Below are 18,442 nucleotides of genomic sequence, written 5' to 3' on the forward strand. Positions count from 1 at the left end.
TCCACTGGATGTCGTCAGTGGAAATCTTTAAACACAACTACATCTAGATACCTTACTTCTCTATGCAAACTAAGATAAACAGTAGCTCTTACCACTTTGAAAAAATCAAGAAGAACTTGTTGACAAGAGTAGAGGCCAAAGCATTCGGGTAGAGCTGGCATATCCTCGCTACCAGCATCGCCCAGGAAACTCCACCAAGAAACCCCATCATGTTGGAGTAAACACCACGTCCTAGAAGGGGTACCATGGTTAGTCTGTAGTCTTACAGCACCAGCTTCACAACCCTAGCATACTTCAGCCCCACAGTCATTTATTTTTGCAGTGCAGTGAGGCCAAAACTGCTGTTTATTACCACACTGCTTCTCAAAATACTGCTAACTCTAAAATTTGCTTATGCTGCCACAGCTACTGCTTCACTCCAACCTCCCTTTAAGAAAAAAAGTTTTGCTATTCTTCTGGTACTTGCTCTAGCCACATGCACAAAATGGTATTTTCTTAATCCTTTTGTACTTAATTCAGGATTTTTACCATTTGTAATCAGGTTCCTGATAAGGAATGCAGCACCCTGTCTTGCAAGCATTAAAAACCACGAGGAATCTACTGCACGGAGAGACCCTGAACCTAAACTGAAGGAGGTTTCAATTTAACAACTGCCAATTAAACAGCAACCCAAAGCTGAGGTACATCCAGTAGTAAGCATGAGATGCCTCTGCAAGGTTTAAAGACCACAAACAATCCCGTTACTCACGTTTTGCCCACAGTTTAATTGCCCGGAGTGTGAGGCGGAAGTTCTCTATATTTGGCACCAAGCGCAGTATTTCATCAGTAACCCTGCTGCCTGCAAGACAAAAGTTGAAGGGCAGAAGTTCCTAGCAACAGGCACAAGTCAGTTTTATGCTGATCAATAGTTTGTTCAAGTCTATGAACACGAGTTGGGATTAATTCTTTTGTATCTCCTTAAAAAGTTATATATTACACACAACATTCAGTTCCACTTCAGGTAACCGGTGCCCTCAACAGCTTTTTTCATAGTTTAAACACCAACTAGCCATTTTTAATAAGGCCTTTGGACAGGATGTTTTGGCCATAAACTAAAAGACAAGAAATTCCACCTCACCCTTTCCATGGAGGGTGGCAGAGCACTGGAACAGCTGCCCAGGGTGATCATGGAGTCTCCCTCTCTGGAGACATTCCAAACCCACCTGGACAACATTCCTGTGTCACCTGCTCCAGGTGACCCTGCCTTGGCAGGGGGGTTGGACAAGATGATCCCAGAGGTCCCTTCCAACCATAACTATTCTGTGATTCCTTAATTCCAAAAAGCCAGGTTTCTTTTGACAGCCAGGTACCATTAAACCAAGTGGTGTTAAGGAGTGAGCAAGTCAGACTTCAGGTATTTTAATTATTATTTTTTTTTAATGAACTACCACACAACCTTTATCAAGTGCCCTACCCAGTCATGTGAGTTGCTGTAGAAAACTGAACACTGCACACAAACCAATCAAAAAAATACAAGTCTATCTGAACACACAACTCCTCAAAACACCTAAATTGAAGCCCACTCATCACCACCTCAGAACTCAAGTACACAGGACATCAGTTCTACAACCTGTCCAGACACGTGGGTTGTGTAATGGGCATTCTGTGCCAATTCTAGGCCAATTTCAGTAACACTTTCTTTTTAAAGGTGTGTAAAACACACTTACCATTTAAGCTCCTTATGCATCTTATATCCAGGCTCCTCAGGCACGAGTCGTCTCTGAGATCGAGATCATCAGACACAGTTGGCATGGACAGTTTTGCAAACACAAGATCAATCTTAAAGAGAGAAAGGTTCCAACCATGAGTTTACAACGCAGCACTGCTTGCAAACAGCACACTAGTAAGGGACACTTTTGACTCTCAGTCAACTCTAAAAAGAGTGGTTAACATTTGTATTTAGAATTATGTGACCACAGATAAATCTGCCAAGAGATTTGTTTGCCAGAAAACAACAAAGTTACACTAAGTTCCATATTTATTTACAAAACCACCTCTTTTTTTTTCCCCCCCAAAGTTGGAAAGATTACTCTAAACTTAGAATTCCTGTTAAGAGGAAATTTAAAATTAACCACAGAACTAAGATCTAAGTTCAAACCACCCTAACTATACTTCAGCAAATGAGAGAGCATTTTCTTTATGCTGTAAGCCCTTAAGTATCCAGTTTTTATAGAGTCTGAGGCAACAAAATTATTCTGGGAATGTCTGTACCAGATAAAGGCCACAAAAGGGTCATTGAATAAGTGTCTTCATGATGGCTTCCTAGGGACTTATTTTCCTGTAAGGTCCCATTTTACTCAGGGTCTTCTCCTGGGATAGGCTGTGGTCAGGCTAACTATAGTTTCCTAAATACACTGTGAGGTACCAATAGCCTTGTAAAACAGCACCATCACAGGTCCCTGGAAAAGTTATCCCACTCCAAAGCAAGAAAAAAAACCAACTACCAAACCTAAAAGTTAAAACTCTTACCTCAATGCCATCAAAGTCAAATTTGATAACTGGCACATAGGCATCCTCAATGGCCTGTGAAGGAGAGCATGTGTGTAATGAAACAGCGTTTTGCTGCTTTAATGTTTTCCCTATAGTATGGTAAAGTACAGAACTTTAAACTGCTCAACTCCTCAGTACAGAGTTGCTTCCAAACACAAAGAAAATTGCTAATAACCCTCCAGCAGTGTGGCACTATTATGGTACTAACACTAGATTTTATTAAGAAGTTATTTAGGCAAGGGATTCAGGGGCTGATCATGTGTTGTAACAAACTGTCAGTGCACAACAAGCCATCAGGATCAGTGGTTGTAAGCCCCTTCCTGCATCTAAGATGAAAGCCTATCTTCCAGGTACAACCTTGCTTTTTGATACAACTGACTCATTCCCAAACACAGGGAAAGGAGAAGAAATAACACAATAACTCTTATGTGATGCACAGTCCTCGGGGGAAGAAACCAAAAGCTGGACATAAACATTTTCATGCTGCATAAACCAGTATTTTAGTAGGTGCTCCAGAAACAATTTCCATTTTAACTTGGGCTTGTAAGACATTTACTACTAATACAAGTCTAACATGAATATTCTTATAGTAAAAGGTGCACACTCCACCAGGCAGGGTTTACTCACTCTCAGGTTTTTTACTTCCTGTCGATTTTTCAGTTTTTCGAAGAATGACTGAAAAAAATCCGATCTCTCCACGTGACTGGGAGCAACACAAAGGGCATCTATGTCAGAACCTGCCAAGAGATTCCATTTGTTCTGTTATTTGCTGGAAGCCACTTTCCAACATCAGAACTACGACCAGACACTGACAGTACTACCTTTAGTGTGCACTCCAAGCCTGTAGGAACCAAATGTAAATATCTTGCCACCAAGATGTTCTATTATTGAAGGGGGAAGATTCTGTGGGTAGAAGAGAGAGAGAGTTTAAGATGCACATTGTCCCACGTGCAAGTTTAACTAGTTATTTAGGAAGACTATAACAGACTCCATAAACACATCTTTTCACTCCCAGACTGGGTTTTTAGTTTAATAGACCAGTTTTCTGAAGTGAGTCGAGCTTCCAACTAACAATAAAAAAAAGAAGATTGAGTAATGTAGCAGTACTCTTATTAATTTATACAAATTAAGACCTATTATTAGCCTTCCCTGCAGCAGAGGCACATAAATTAACACAATCTAAGAGCCATTCAAAAGGCATGTCTAGGGTAATAATTTCAAACTAGATTGAGTGCTGTAGGCTGTTTGGGGCAAAATTAGTGCCAATTTACCACCTTCCTCATCCACAAGGTGTTGTTTCAGCCAATTCACAAAATTTATTCAGTGCCCCAACGACTTTGAAACCTTGATCTTGCAGAACCTCTTATACCTTATTTCTACAGCAGTCACTACAGTTCTACTTGATACTTTAAAGCTGAACTTTAGCATAAATCCTAGTAGTATGGCCTTTAAAAGAAATCAAAAGGCTTCAGCTGTTTTAATAAAAACACATAAAAAACTCCTTACCTTGCTCTCAGCAAGTTCTGAAATCCATTCTCTGACCAAGTTATTCAGTTTACCAAGGACAGTCGTCCTGTAAAAAAACCTCACACTAAGTTTGATTTAAATAAAAACCAAAAAAAACCCAAAACCAAGAGGCTAACAAATTTTACAGTCTTGTTATACCTCTGGTACAGTTCTTCCTTATCTTCAAACACCCCAAATGGCTTCATGGCTTCAATCAGCTTCTGAGTGTGAGTGTGGTCTATGTCACTAGGAGGAGCCAAGCTAATTGGAGAGGTAAGTCCATAGTGCCCTTGAGGCTGGTTCTGCTGCCTGGAAGTACTGTGAGAAAATAAAAGACTGAGTACATATTAAAAAGAAAAAAAAAAAGACAAACCTTATTGGAAAACACCCTTCAGCTTACAGGTTTCCATATCCCCCTTCTGCTCTTTTACCCAGCATTAACATAAATGAGAGGAAAAAAAAAACCAAACCTCATGATTTTTAGATAACTTAGAAGATACAGCTACTTTAAAGAAACCAAAATCAAACAAACATTTGTGGATGTAAGAAATTATCCAAGTATGACACCACATGCAGGATAACTTTTAGGCACATTTCAGTTTCCTGTCTGTTTTGATTTAAGGATATTCCCAACAGCTTCCTGCTAACATTAAACAAGACAATTTAACTTCTTTTATGTGTATTTGTGGTGTTTGACTGATTCTGGAAGGGCACTACAATTGATTGTAGAGGCATATAATGAAGTGGTCTGCTAAACAGAGTTGGTGCAATAAATTCAGTGTGTTGTTACATAGAGCCCTTGCTTTAGAAAGGGGGAAATGGAGGAAAAGCACCTTATTTTGCATTACTAGTTGAAACTGGGACAGAGAAAGGAATGGGACAGGAGGTAAGAATGGTGCTTAATGCATCAAAGGTCTCTACAGAGATAGTAGTAAAAGGGGGAAACACTAAAAGGTCTCCACAGCTCATCATACTTGCCAGAGTTCATAGCCAGACCCTAAGGAAAAAGAGATTAATGTGCCATTATTCAAACTGGGGTAATTTCCACCTCCACATACGGACAATTTCAAAGAATTACTGAGTTGGTAAAGAGATGTGTGTTACTATTTAAGATACCCAACCCATTTTGGTTGGAATAAGATTAGGAAGTGCTCAAAGGACAGCTTCCCAACTTGATTTTAAAAAAAAGACAGCTGATTACATAGTTCCTTCTTTCTAATTGGAGGGAAAATATTTCCCTCTCTCAAAGTGACATTATCAAACTTTGCACATAGCCTTTAGTCACCTAGTGGGGTTTTTTTTCCCCCTTCCTCTCTACAAGCCCATTTTTCAAGCTTTGTTCTATATGTTTTCCAAGAAGCTGGGGGCAAGTATTAGGACTGTAGCCCTATCAACTAGTCTTCCAAGTCAGAACATCTGTTTAGTTACAAGTGTAACCAGAGCTTGACCTAATCAAATAGACACAGACTTCCACTCCATAAATAAAAAGATTTATAATACATATTTTCCTTCTTATGATACCATTTCCATAACAAACACAGGAGGAAAGCCTGTGCTTAATTGCTGTGCATTACAACTGAATCAAAACACCTACAGCAGCAACTGCTTCCAAGTTTTATGCATTTCTTGCATTGTAATACTTGTACCTCACAAAGTTTGCACAGAACAGAAATGGAATTTAGACTACACCAGCATTTAAGATCTTCGCAGGGTACAGAAAGGCACCATCTGCCTTTCATTGCCCCATTCTTCCTACATGTCGCATAATTAGAAAGTGACATAAAGGACAACATCAATTAGATAAATTTAGTATTACCAATATCAAATATATATAATTAGACAGCATTTATATCAAGTTCTTCTAGCCAACAGTAGATATTTTTCAGTTGCTTGTACATGTTACTGAAAGCTCACAACTCAAAACCTGAGGAAAACAGCACTTGGAAATTTTTACTGAGTGGCTTCTGCCCAATAGAATTTGTTGCCCTTTTGGAATTAAAAATAAATAAAACCTTATTTTGCTTTCTCAAGCGTGCCACTCTTCTGGGCACATATAATTAAGTGATCTTATGGATCTTAACACACGTGGTACGCTACCCATTCGCCCTCCCATTTAAACGAGAATCCTATTGCAATTTAACATTTTTCCCGGCTCCTGCTACAATTGGTGCGCCACAGCAAACACCTCCGACACGCGTCGGTTCTGATACATCCCACTTCCACACAAAAATCCAACTTAAACGGGTTTATTCCAGGTTTTGTCCCTTTTTCGCAGCTTCGCGAGGCAGCAAGGCGTCTCTCCCACACGCTCCCAGAGCCGGCGGGCAATTCACAACCGGGCGGGTGATGGCGTCGCCTCCGGCCACCATCGGGGCCGGGGAGCAACGGCTGGAAACCAGCTCCCGACCGCCAGAACATAGAACAGGGCCAGAAAACCAAAGGAATCGAGGAAAGACCCCACCACCTGGGACTTTCGGCGAAAAGGGAGCCCAGCTTTACACACCCTTCGCCGCTGCGCACCAGCTCAATGCTGCCGCCGAGCCCTATCCGCCAAGCCGCCGGCGGAGTCCAACCTCCGAGCCTCCCCGCGGGCCCGAGGCTGGGGCAGGGTCGCTCCTCCGCAGGGCTCGGCGGGACGCGCGGCGCCACAGCCCCGTCCCGCCGCTCCTCGCCCGCCCACTGCCGTTGCTCGGCGCCGGCGCCGCCGCCCGCCGCCCATGCGGCGAGTGCCCCGGAAAGAAGCAGCCCCCCGCGCTCCCTTGCTTTCAACACCAACGGACAGGAAGACAGGTTTCGGCTCCCCGCCTCTCTCCTCCGCCGGAGAGCGCCGGGGCCCCTCAGGGGTGGGGGGAGTCGGTCCGGCGGACTCCCTCCGGCGCTGATCCCCTCAGGCGGGGCGGGCGGGAAGGCGCGCCGCCTCACCCGCGCGTCTCCTTCATGGCGCGCGCGCGCACAGCCCGCGCCGCACGCGCTTCCCGCCTTTCTACTCGCGCCTTCCCGGCGCCGCGCGCGCCCGCCGCCCGCCCGCCGGCGCCGCCCTGGCGGCTGCGGCGGGGAGTTGTCTCCCTCACGTCTCCTCATGTCCCCTCCGCCGTTGTGTCACGGGGACACCGAGCACGAACCGGAGGGGATAGTCCTTCCCTGTGGTGGATATAGCCTTCCCTGTGGTGGATATAGCCTTCTCTGTGGTGGATATAGCCTTCCCCGGGGAGGATATTCCTTCCCCTGTGGCGCTGACACACCCCCCCCCGAGGCTGGGCGGGTCCCCGCCGTGAGGGGGTCCCGCAGCGCCCCTGCGCCTCCCTCACACAGCCGAGGGATGTTCCCCCTCCTGACACCCCCTTCCAGACAGAAGGGAGAGGAAAAAAAAACACAACAAACCAACCAAGAATCGCTGTTGTATTAGTTTGCTCTCATCCAGTACGTGGTGAAGAGCAAGCCCGGCGTCCCCTGACTTCAGCTGGTGTGGAGAGGATTTAACACACGTTGCTGATGACAGCAGTTGAGTACTCACAATAACTTAACTGCCATATGTAATTTTCACGGGGTCATGGAATAGGAAGGGACCTTAAAGATCATCCAGTTACAACTCCCTGCCACGGGCAGGGACACCTTCCACTATCCCAGGTTGCTCCGAGCCCCATCCAACCTCTCCGTGGACACTTCCAGGGATGGGGCATCCACAGCTTCTCTGGGCAACCTGTGCCAGGGCATCACCACCCTCATAGGGAAGAATTTCTTCCTAATATCCAGTCTAAACCTACTCTCTTTCAATTTGAACCCATTCCCCGTTGTTCTGTCATTGCACGCTCTCATAAATAATTTTGCCCCATCTTTCCTGTAAGTTCCCTTCAGGTACTGGAATACTATAATAATTTTTGGGCCAACATAGTCTGTCACAAGCTGAATATTAAACCAACCAAACTACCCTGTGAGACCATGACACTTAGATGACAATTCTCCGCTTGCATTTGAGCCTGCAAAAAAGTTAAAAATCAAAAGCCTAGCGCTTCTGCAAAGTTTAATAAACCTTCAGGAAAAAAGTTTGCTTCCCCACTGCCCTGATGCCTTGCCATATCACAGCCTTTCTCTGAGATTATCACAGGATTTCTGTACTTTTCTGGGTTGTCTGTAGCACCTTTGATGAGGTAAAATACATATTATCTTGCAGGACACTTTGAAAAAACACAAACTCAACCTTTGCCCTGAACATTTAACAAATTAACAAAACATGTACTTTTAGCAGGATAGCCTTACACACCAGTCTCATATAACTTCATGCTATGGAGAGCTAAAAATTACTTTAGCTATTAAATATTTGCACGGCAGTACTTGTGGTAACATTTCAAAGTCTTTGATCTGATTGATGCTTCTGCAAGGAGTTGCATTGGTAAGGACAAAAAAAAAATCAAGCAAACTTATTGACAGTTTTTGTTAAACCACTAGTCATGTCCTTTTTATTCCTAGAAGTTTATCAGGGTTTTCTTTAACGCCTTGTTGTCCTCACAACACTACTGTGATCCTACTGTCAGGAAAACTGTTGTGTACTGCTTCCTCTTCTTTTCTCCCAGGTTCATCCCATCTATTTTGCATAAGGAAAACAACTGCCTTTATTTTCACCGAGTTTATGTGGCCAATTATCCACGTTTATTTTTTTTAAAATCTGTTTCAGCTGCGTGCTTCAGTACACGCCAACGGGAAGCTGCATTTGCCCACAGGTGCGACTGGAGGTTTTTAATGGGGAGGTAATGCTTTTATTTAAATCACCTGCAACATTTAGGGAAAAAAAATTAACAGCTCGTCAAGCACAAAAGTTTTTCTTCAGGTGCAATTCTGATTTTAAATTGAAGTGAAGAGCAATCAAGCTTAACTGGGTTGCTTCAGCTGTAAACTATTAAAGAGAAAAGGCAGGGGGTGCCTGGGAAACAGAAGGTATTAAGGATGGCTGGGGTGAGATGGTCGGGTCGTGAGCTTTTTCGGTGCCTAGAGCTTGGATCCACAAATAATATGCTTTTTTTCTGGAAAAGGAACCGTCGTGAGGAGGTATGAGAACAAAAATTAAGTAGAGTTTTTATTTTCCTTGAGTTTATAAATTCTAGTTTCCAGTGTTATCTGAGATGACTGATTGGGCTGGCTCTTTGGTGAGTGGTATTTTTTCCCCCTGCAGAAATTAAGGGTCTTCTGTTACTTGCCACTTAGTTGTTCTAACTTTAGTTAGTTACTATTAGTATTGTTTTTCTAACATGTAAGGTGTTGTATTCTGCCTGTGTGACACAGTTTTATGTGTAGCAGTGACTAAGCCATGTTATGTTTCAGAGTGCATAGAATTTTGGGACAGTTTGTTTCAAGGTAGTGCTTTTCTCCGTTGGGTGTGTTATATGAACTTTAAAGCGCTTCTGTGTAGTGCCTGGGTTATAGAAGTGCCTGAAAACTAATGAAATATTGTAGTTGGAGTTCCTCTTTGGTGGGTGTCTGTGTTACCCAGATGGTATAACTACAGTGATGTGGGATGGATGTATAGGTTTGTTTGTTTTTTAAATTGCTAATATGTCCTGAAGGAGTAAATCTTCTCTGTAATATAAACAAGGTGATATCTGAGTATGTTTAGTCTGATAGATGGTATTACTAATTTTATGGGGATGTGCTTTATATTTATAAACACCTAGGCTTTGCATTTTCTCATGTTGCAGTCTGTACATATTATTTTAATTTTATCTGTGAAGTTAACAGTGGTGTGATGTGTTTTATAAATCACCTATGGGAGACCACGTGTTTGATGGACTTCTGAAGTTCAATACTCTACTTATTCCTGGTTAAAAGAAGCTGTCTACGATCCTCATTACAATCCTGCTCTTGTGTCTTACCCCCTTTCCACTCCGGTTTGTTCAGCTGCTGCCCCTGAATTCCATAGGGGATATTTGCTTGTAAATTCCTGTCCCTTTGCAGTAGAAAGTGGCAATCTTGTCCTTTTTTTCCCCCCCCTAACAAACTGTTCTTGTCTATTCAAGGTGGGTTAACTACCTTTTTGCCTGTGAATTGTTAAGGATAATCTTCTATGCTTTTACTGCTAGCTAAATCAGTTCAAGTGTCTCATCGTGTGGCAATTTAAGATGGTCTAACCCGGGCTGGTGTGACTTGTCTCCTCTCTTGAATAGTCCGTGCTAATTAGTGTTGAGCTGGCTCTGTTTCCTAATTGTCCAGATCCACGCGGGCTCCAAACTGCTGCTGTTGGTGCAAGGGAGCAGCAGAACCACAAACACAGTCCTGTGTGATGTGTGTTGTGCTTGTCCTTGAGCACACCTGTAAATGCACAGATGACTGTTAATTAATTCTTGTCAAGTAATTCACTCGTCTGTGCTAGAGACACAATTTGGAGGTTTTCTTATGGGGATGAACACAACGATTGGCTTTATAGGACCAACCTTTCTCCGTGGACAGATGCACATTAATATTACCACAGTCAAAAAATTTCAGGATGCCTTTGTCACTTGGCTTGTTCAGCTTGGAGAAGAAGAGGCTGAGGGGAGGAAAAGTTGTGATATTTTAATATTTTCTTCTTTTTGTAGTGCTTTTGCAGATATGTTGTAATCCATAAAAAAAAGACAGATTTGTCCAGAAATATGTTTATACTCCTTTATCTGGGAAAGTGCTTCACAGATCTTATCACATTTAAATGTTTTAACATTTAATGATTAAATTATAACATTTTAACGATTAAAGAAGAGTGGAACTTTAGAACAGATTTTTGAAGGCAGCTTTGGAGGAATTTGAGGAATATGCCTGAAAAGTTATATACCAACTATTGGAACTGAACCTTTCTGCTTCAACATATGAAACCTAACTTGAGAGGTGTGATATTAAAATACTATCCACATCACAGAAACTTATCAGAAAAAACAGTTTATTCCAGCTTTGTATTTATGCAGAGGATCTTATCTATGTAATGTACTATATTTCACTAGAGAGATTTCTGTCAGCAATAATTCATATATATATATATTTAGGCTGTGAATATCAACTATGAAATTCAATTCTGGAAAGCTGCATTTTGTAGTAAATGTTCCCAAGACTCACCAATCTATCACGTTGTGTGGAAGATCTGTGTTGAGAGATAACACTGAACAGCAGAAGGTGGGGTTACTGAAGATGGATTTCAGATGGGGGGATTTAAACAAGTACCTTGTTGTGGGTTTGGTTTTCTCTATATTTTTGAACTTTATCAATTTACTGAAGGGCTGTGGTTCTATAGATATTGGTGACTTTACAAGCTGCTGATAAATGTAAATGCATAAAGCATTCGTGTTTTAAGCTAGGGTGAGAACCAAGCTTTTTCCTTGGAGGGCATCCCTTTGGGTCTGTGCTGTTACACTGGGTCTCCCTAGGCTGCCTTGCTCCTAATGGCCATTAGCTCCTCATATGGCCCATTCCAGTGGATTCCTACCTTAACTGCAGCCACTGGATGACGAGCCAGCAAAACAATACCTCTGCTTCTTCGCTTTCCCAGGGCAGTCCTTAATGCTTAGCACGAAAAAAGTTGCAGCTCTTCACCTGTCCAGCAATGAAAGGCTCGACATGGACTTGCACAGGCTTGTAGGGCAGGTGCAGTGGCACCAGGACGTGGACGGTCACTCCCTTGTTTCCCTTCAATTGAAGCCACGATTAATGATGGTGTTACCAGCTCCTAGAAGAGGTTAGTTAATGGGAACTAACTGTGAGCTCGCTGAAGCAGCACTAATCTCCCTGAAGTGTCTGCCTTTGATCCGCTCGTTCTCTCTCAGCAAGAGAGAAATAGCCACGGGACAGGAGTGCTTCGTTTACAATCGTGTTAATTTTGCTTTAGGTTTGTCTTTAGCTGCTGGAGATTAATGAATCAAAATGGTGTTTAAATTTACAACGAGTTCTCTTCTGATCGCTTGGCAGTATTATTTCTGGTTGTGTTCTACTTTGATTACCTGAGCTGGGTCATCCAGAGGACTCTGCTGTTCTGCCATCTGAGGGGTGGGGTACGGCCACAAACATCTGGGAAACAGTGAGACAGCAGAGGGGGTCGAGGATCTTTTGCTTTTCCAGCCACTTCCAAAGCTGTGTATTTGTTGCACCCAGGTCCAAATCCATCGTCTGCCTTTCCTCTGGGCTCATTTTTGCCCCTATAACAATATTCTCTGACCTCTGATTCCACTAACATGCATCAGATGTGGGGGACAGTATGTTTGGGATACTCATTTAATGGGAAGTGAAGACAGGACCCGTGATGCTTGACAGTTTAACATAAGCAGGGTCTGCTAACATTTGGAGAAGCAGGTGGCATAGGAAATCCTAGGTTTGACTATAAGGAGAAACCTTGGGTGGTGAAGTGTTTGAATCTCCCATAGGCAACCTAAATAGATTGGTTCTGTAAAGATTTGATTTGAACTCTACCCTCCAAAAAAGGTATTATGTGCATGAAATTCTTTGCTGTTGCAGCTTACCTTTAATGAGTTTCCCTCCGGGGAGGAAAATGGGGTGGAAGGTGCACTTGTAATTTAAGATTATTTTTCTAGAACAAGAACAGTGATCTCTGCTGGCTACACCTGAAAAAGAGAAGAAAAATATTACATAGTAGGTGTTGGTCCAGAAAATCTCTTGGGTCAGAAATAGTCACCAGGAAGATATTGTCCAAATTTACTGGGGTATACCCCTTGTAGCTTTTTTTTTTTTCCTTACCATACTACCTTCATTTTATAGGTAATATTTATTTTACAGAGGTACTGAAGAGGTATAACTTCTTATTGTTGAGAAACCGTTTTCTCTGATCTGAATGGAGATTTCTACAGATAAATTACTTAATGAACAGTTTTACTTAGAGAATACACACATATTTTTTTTTTTTCTTGATAGAGGGTTTAGGAAGAGAACAAACCTGTTTAATATTTGGATTTTTCTTCTATGATGGGGACCCAAGTCCTTGGGCAGCTGATGGTGTGTGACATGGGTTTTCTAGTTCCATTATAGTTGGAACGTGGCTGTGAGCCTGTTTCTGAGCATTAAAGCCTGATGCTAATACCTCTGATGCACTGTCTCTTATCGTGTTGAGGAGTCTTCCTTGGCATGAATTCATTAGTTTCATGCAGAGATCGTATATAATTCTGATTGCAGCTTGCAGGGAAACTTTAAAGAGGGGAGTGGATACTGGTCATGACTGAAACACCTCAATTCTGTGTGTGAACAGGGAGAAACTTTCATATCCATTAACCTTGGAGTAAAACCTCGTTGAAGTTTTTATTTTTCCTTGCCTTTTTGTGTGATAGTGTTAGGTTCAACTCCTGTCAAAAAAAAAGAGCGAATTTGATTATGAACTTGAGCCCACAGCAAGGAACTCCAACTGACCACCTTCATCCTGTGCTTGAGGAGGCAGAGTTTCACCTCTTCAGCTGCCAAGGTTTTGGGGAGGTTGTGTAGGTGTGCTTCGTTTCTACCAGTTCTTGAAATTGCCCACTGTGTGAAGGGAAACAAAACTAACAGAAAGCAATTAATAAATCACTCTGCTCCTGTGTAAAACACAAATTTTACTGATCCTTTTGATAATTGTTCCCAGGACCTATTTTCCCACGGTGTGTGTTTCCCATATTATTTATAGTGAAATGAGGAGGGAGAAAATGGAGAGTGAAGACAAACTATGGATTTTCTCTGTGAACTTACTTCTGTTTTGGGCTTCCCATTAATATTAGGTGTATTTGTGGTGTTTTTCCTGGGTAATTATGAAGGGGCAACTTATGGGGATTACTTGAACCATATTACAGAATGATGAAGGGATAAGAGCTTAGAAAAAATAGTGTAACATAAATACTTGTTTGGCTTTTCTGCTGCACTTAGACCTCCAAATTTCAAGGGGGAAAAATATTTAAACTGAACCAAAGGTACTGCCATATTCTTCTGAAGGAAAAGTATAATTTACAGTGGTTGGAGAGGAACAGGAGAAGAGGAGCAACAGACATAACTAGAGCTCAACTTCTTTAAGAGGCTTTTGTGATTTTGGCACTTGTATCCAGTTTGGTGCATTGTTCACAGGGCTTCTTTGAAGTCGATTAAGTAAACCACAGGTAATTGTTCTTTTTTGTTTGAAGAGTTGTCTCATCAGGGAATTGGTAGGAGCAAGGGAAGCACGGAAATGATGCTGATTTTCTCATAATTAAGTCTTTAAAAAACCAAAAATTAAGGGGAAAAAAAAAGAGATGAAGCAAAGGAGAGAGCGACAAGTATTGGGCTGAAAAACTGGCAAACAAACATATAGGACAAAATCAATATTTCATACAAATATGCAAGTGCTTCCATTCACATTAAATTTTTTAACACATCTGTTGTGTATTCTCTCAGGTAAAAATTGGGTGAGAGAACAGAAAGCAAGAGACAAACAAATGAACAGTGGAAAAGGTGTGTGTGATGTTCATGAAAACTGGTTGTAAATAAGGCAGTTCAAGGGCTGCCATCAGGAATGCAGCACCTGGGATGGATATTCCAGTGGGTGGGAGAAATGCCTCAAAAATCAGGGTTCAATCTTGGGTGCATCAAATCTACTAAAATACAAAGGGTTTCTGGGTGGTATAAACACAACTCACTCCTGTTTAAAGTTTTCTTTATGCTGTAAGAAAAGAAGAAAATGGCAGTTCTGCAAATAAGCCCACAGACTATATGAGCTCATAAATTCTTACTGGTAATCCAGCAGTCACATTTCTGTCTTTATTGTACTTCCATCCACCTGGTTTTTCTTAAATAATATGTATTTGATCCTTTTTCAATTAACTTCCAGACTAAAGTGAAAATTTTATTTTTTGCTTGCTGTTTGCAGCAGTGTAATAAAGGGGTTGTGTTCACAGGGAAGAGTGTGAAGATTTCAGATGTACTGGGTTCTTGTTTTCTGGGATTATTGGAGATTGATTCACTAGGAATTTGTTGCCAGATAAGTTTGCCATCTTTAAAGCACCCTGTTTTCCCCGAGGAGCTCTTATTTAATTGATGATAACTAGATATAGTAACTGCTTTCTGGCTCAGTTCACCCTTCAAAGAGAAGTCTCTAGGTGTTCTTTGCTATTTTGTACAGGAGTATTTAATTATTCCAGAGATTTAAGAAACAATGCTACCTTATGCAAGGTTGTTTTTAATTATGCTCTTCTCATCTGCCAGACTTTGGGGATATTTTACCATAGTGTGAAGCCAGGGAGAAGTGTGAGTTCAAATTTGTACTTTAGTCTTTGCAGAGTGCTGGTTGTTTGCACAGGTGATTCAGCAAAGTAAAGCTAAGAATTTAAAGTTACCCAGCTAAAACCATACACATCTTGATAAATGATTTTGGTCACATCGACGTGGCCATGAAAACAAATAAAATTTGGGAATGGAGGGGAATGTTCAGTCCCAGCTGTTGGGAAGTGGAGGGAATAACTGTGGCTTCATGTGTCTGTGAATTTGATACTTGGCACATCTGTGCAAGTATCCTTTTTGTTGAACTGCTCATTCCTCCCCCCTGAGGGATGACCAGAAAATTCTTGTATTTCTGTGGACTGTTGTGTGATGCATTTGAGTAATAAAACTGAATATGCTCTGTCTGGATTAATACAACTGGTTGCTGTAACTCCAGAAAGCAATGGGTTTCTGTTAAACTGAGCTTGCTGGAATCAGCATCTTAACACTTGAGTTAGATTTCGGTGATTGAAACACTGTATTTGTCCCTCTTCAGTGTGAGGCTCTTGAAATTATTGATTCCTGTATAAACTTTAGGCTCCTGCAGGGATTTGTAGTGGGCGTGTGATCCTTCCACACGTTTCACACTGTGTGAAGTGGACTCTGCTGTGTCTCTCCACGAACTCTAACCCGGTTTCTTTTCCATGTGCCCCTCTTGGCTATGCCGTGTATCTTCCAGGTCCCCTGCCTGAGGAGCACAGGTAGGGAAGAGCTCAGCTCTGCAGCTCTGAGAGCTTCTGGCAACAAAACCACGGTGATCCCACTGTGTGAGAATTGTCCTCAGTGTGGCACCAACACGAGTGCAACTGTATCTATGGATTGTCTGGTTCTGCTTTAGGATTTCTTTCAGTGCCCACAGTTTCTTGAGGCAACGACCAGGAAGTAAAATTAATTTTTTGAGGCATAAATAATGTGATGAGGCATTAAGGTGTTTACGTGGTGTGTGTGTGTTCTCCACCTCTCATTAGTCATGGCTGTGGAAGAACCTAGTTGCCAAATATTTGATTCATAACTAGGCTGTGCAAATTTTGCTATCACGTAACAGTATGAGGTAGAACTTAAATTCTGAGTTGAGGTCTCTCCTAAAGGCTGGGTCTAAGGTGATAACTGTTATCCTGCAGCTCAGCATCTCGGTATTTATTTTTCCTCATGTAGAAATCATCTGTATTTTTCACTAACGTGCCTAGACTGCTATACCTCTGTCCTGGGACTGTAACTTTATAGATTGATTATTTTTTTTTTCCCTTCTTTAAACTACATATGAATTCATTTCATTTATCCTTTCATGTAGCCCATCAATGACGCACGTAGGAAGATAAAAGTATTAATTACCTTCAACTATGAGGACTGAGAGTAAAGAAGTTTTCATATTGCTGGTTTCATACTGTAATTAGCAGCATCCAAGAGTGCAGAACTTGAAAAAGATTAGAAAAGAAACCTCAGTGCTCTTAGCCTTTGCCTTCAGCCCTGCAGCTTTCCAAAAAGTATACAGTAGATTTTCAGTCTAGTGGATATTTCTTAGTTGGCAACAGATAAAAGCCTTCAGCTTCCTGGGAGAGGACCAGAGCATGGAAAAAGCTGGTTGCATAGTCACTGGTGGAATCCCTTTAATACTGGCTGGGTGATCTTGAGAATTTTTAAAATAACAGTGAGGAGAATCTAATTTCAGTGAAGCAGAGTTCACTCTTGATAAAGGGCCTTCCAGAAACTCGTTCTTTGTAACTATAGAAACACCTAAATTTTCTAATCTTTGATGGAGAATGAGAACAGACTTTGCTGAGTTCTCAGTAAATCCCAGAGCTGATAGTGAATGCTTAACACACTGAATATAGTAGGAAAGAGGCTCTTTGGAACTTGCTTCCAGTAAAACATTTTCTAAATCAGAGTAATATCCTCACTAAGCTGCTTAATAATGAAAACGGTGGTCAGAGGAATGTAGTGGTGAATGTCCTTGGAGGTGGGGGGAAAAAAGGCTGGAGCAATGTAAGTTAAATTTCTGCAGTGAGTGATTATTATCTCTGATCACAACCCTCTTTTAGGAAATCAAAATCAAACCCAAGTGCACTTCTTGTGCACTTAAAGAAGAAAACAAAACTTGTGGTAACACTGAACAGGAGTGGAAACAATACAGACTGAGTGCTAGGGAGCCAAATAAAAACCTGTATAATGGAAGGAATATGAAAGACTACTTTAAATCTACTACCTTTAAATCATAAATCTATGATTTAAAGATAAGTGTGTGGTGAAAGTCCCTAAAACAGTGAGCACTACTTAAATTTGAACAGGATTTGGTATGGAGTCAAGTTCAGGTGGAAGTGGTAGTTCTTCCAATTCTGATAGAAAACTTGTTGCTTCTCCTTTAGCTTTTGTCAAATGGGAAGGAAAAATAAAAAGTGGAGTGATGGGGAAGACTCTCTTGAAGGTGCTTTTGGGTTTTCACGTAAGGGGATCTTTGTTTATTTTGGAACCTTCCCTCCTGTAGGTAACATGCTTCGGAATGTTTGTAAAGGAATTTAGGCAGCAAAACAGGGTTTAAAAATACCACTGTGAGCTAAGTCATATCACCTTAAAGTAAATAATGAGTGATAAAGCACGACAAGATATTCAGAGTGACTGTTCCTAAACAGTACATTTAAACAGTTGGTTTCCTGTTCTTCGTGTTGCTGATTTTATAAGACCTTGTCTCTGAAAAAACTATGAGCTGGAGAAAATCTGCACACGTCATCAAACTTGCACAGTTTAGTTGCAGCCACCTCCAGAACCTCTGTGAAGACTGGAATTTTTAAATGGGTAAGGCCCCTGCCAGGGGTGAATGCCACTAATCCAACGTATGAAAATTTGGTTTTGCAGCAATATTGCTTGAGAACGCTGAAGTAGTGGAGAGGGGGCTCATCAAAGAGGGAAGAATAGAATGTGAATGCAGTCTCTTAACATTTTTCAAGGAGCTGCATGGGTAGTTTAGACACACCATGATTCTTTTATTTACGATGATTAAGCATTGATAGGAGATATGTGGCTAAATACCCATGCAGGTCTTTTATAATCCAAATATATTTTCACAAGCCATGGTGACCCCAATAAGCACTTGAAACCCAGGAACTCAGTGCTGTTAGAGAGAACTTGTCCTGAAATTTGAAATCACTCAAACTGTTTTTCACTAATGCAGAAAGAATCTTTCTTTCTCTCACAAAAG

General features: G+C 41.5%; 1 protein-coding gene across 1 annotated transcript; it reads right to left on the reverse strand.

Moving 5' to 3' along the window:
* Window positions 1–88: 88 nt before the first annotated feature.
* On the reverse strand, window positions 89–7,004 carry LOC115307653 (poly(A) polymerase gamma-like). The gene is made up of 9 exons (XM_029961679.1): window positions 6,958–7,004; window positions 4,195–4,353; window positions 4,036–4,102; window positions 3,351–3,432; window positions 3,157–3,266; window positions 2,509–2,562; window positions 1,707–1,818; window positions 749–838; window positions 89–231 (listed from the first exon to the last, which is right to left on the reverse strand). The coding sequence occupies exons 1-9, from the start codon at window positions 6,972–6,974 to the stop codon at window positions 89–91; spliced, it is 834 nt and encodes a 277-aa protein (XP_029817539.1). The 5' UTR covers window positions 6,975–7,004.
* Window positions 7,005–18,442: the final 11,438 nt, after the last annotated feature.

The sequence above is a fragment of the Manacus vitellinus genome, unplaced genomic scaffold, assembly GCF_001715985.3.
Source record: "Manacus vitellinus isolate BGI_N305 unplaced genomic scaffold, ASM171598v3 scaffold_38_pilon, whole genome shotgun sequence".
In the NCBI taxonomy this organism is placed as follows: Eukaryota; Metazoa; Chordata; class Aves; order Passeriformes; family Pipridae; genus Manacus; species Manacus vitellinus.

Coding starts and splice junctions, on each gene's coding strand:
- LOC115307653 (XM_029961679.1), bottom strand. Junction 3,267..3,350: donor GCTTGGAGTGCACACTAAAG/GTAGTACTGTCA, acceptor ATCTCTTGGCAG/GTTCTGACATAGATGCCCTT. Junction 1,819..2,508: donor TTGACTTTGATGGCATTGAG/GTAAGAGTTTTA, acceptor TCTCTCTTTAAG/ATTGATCTTGTGTTTGCAAA.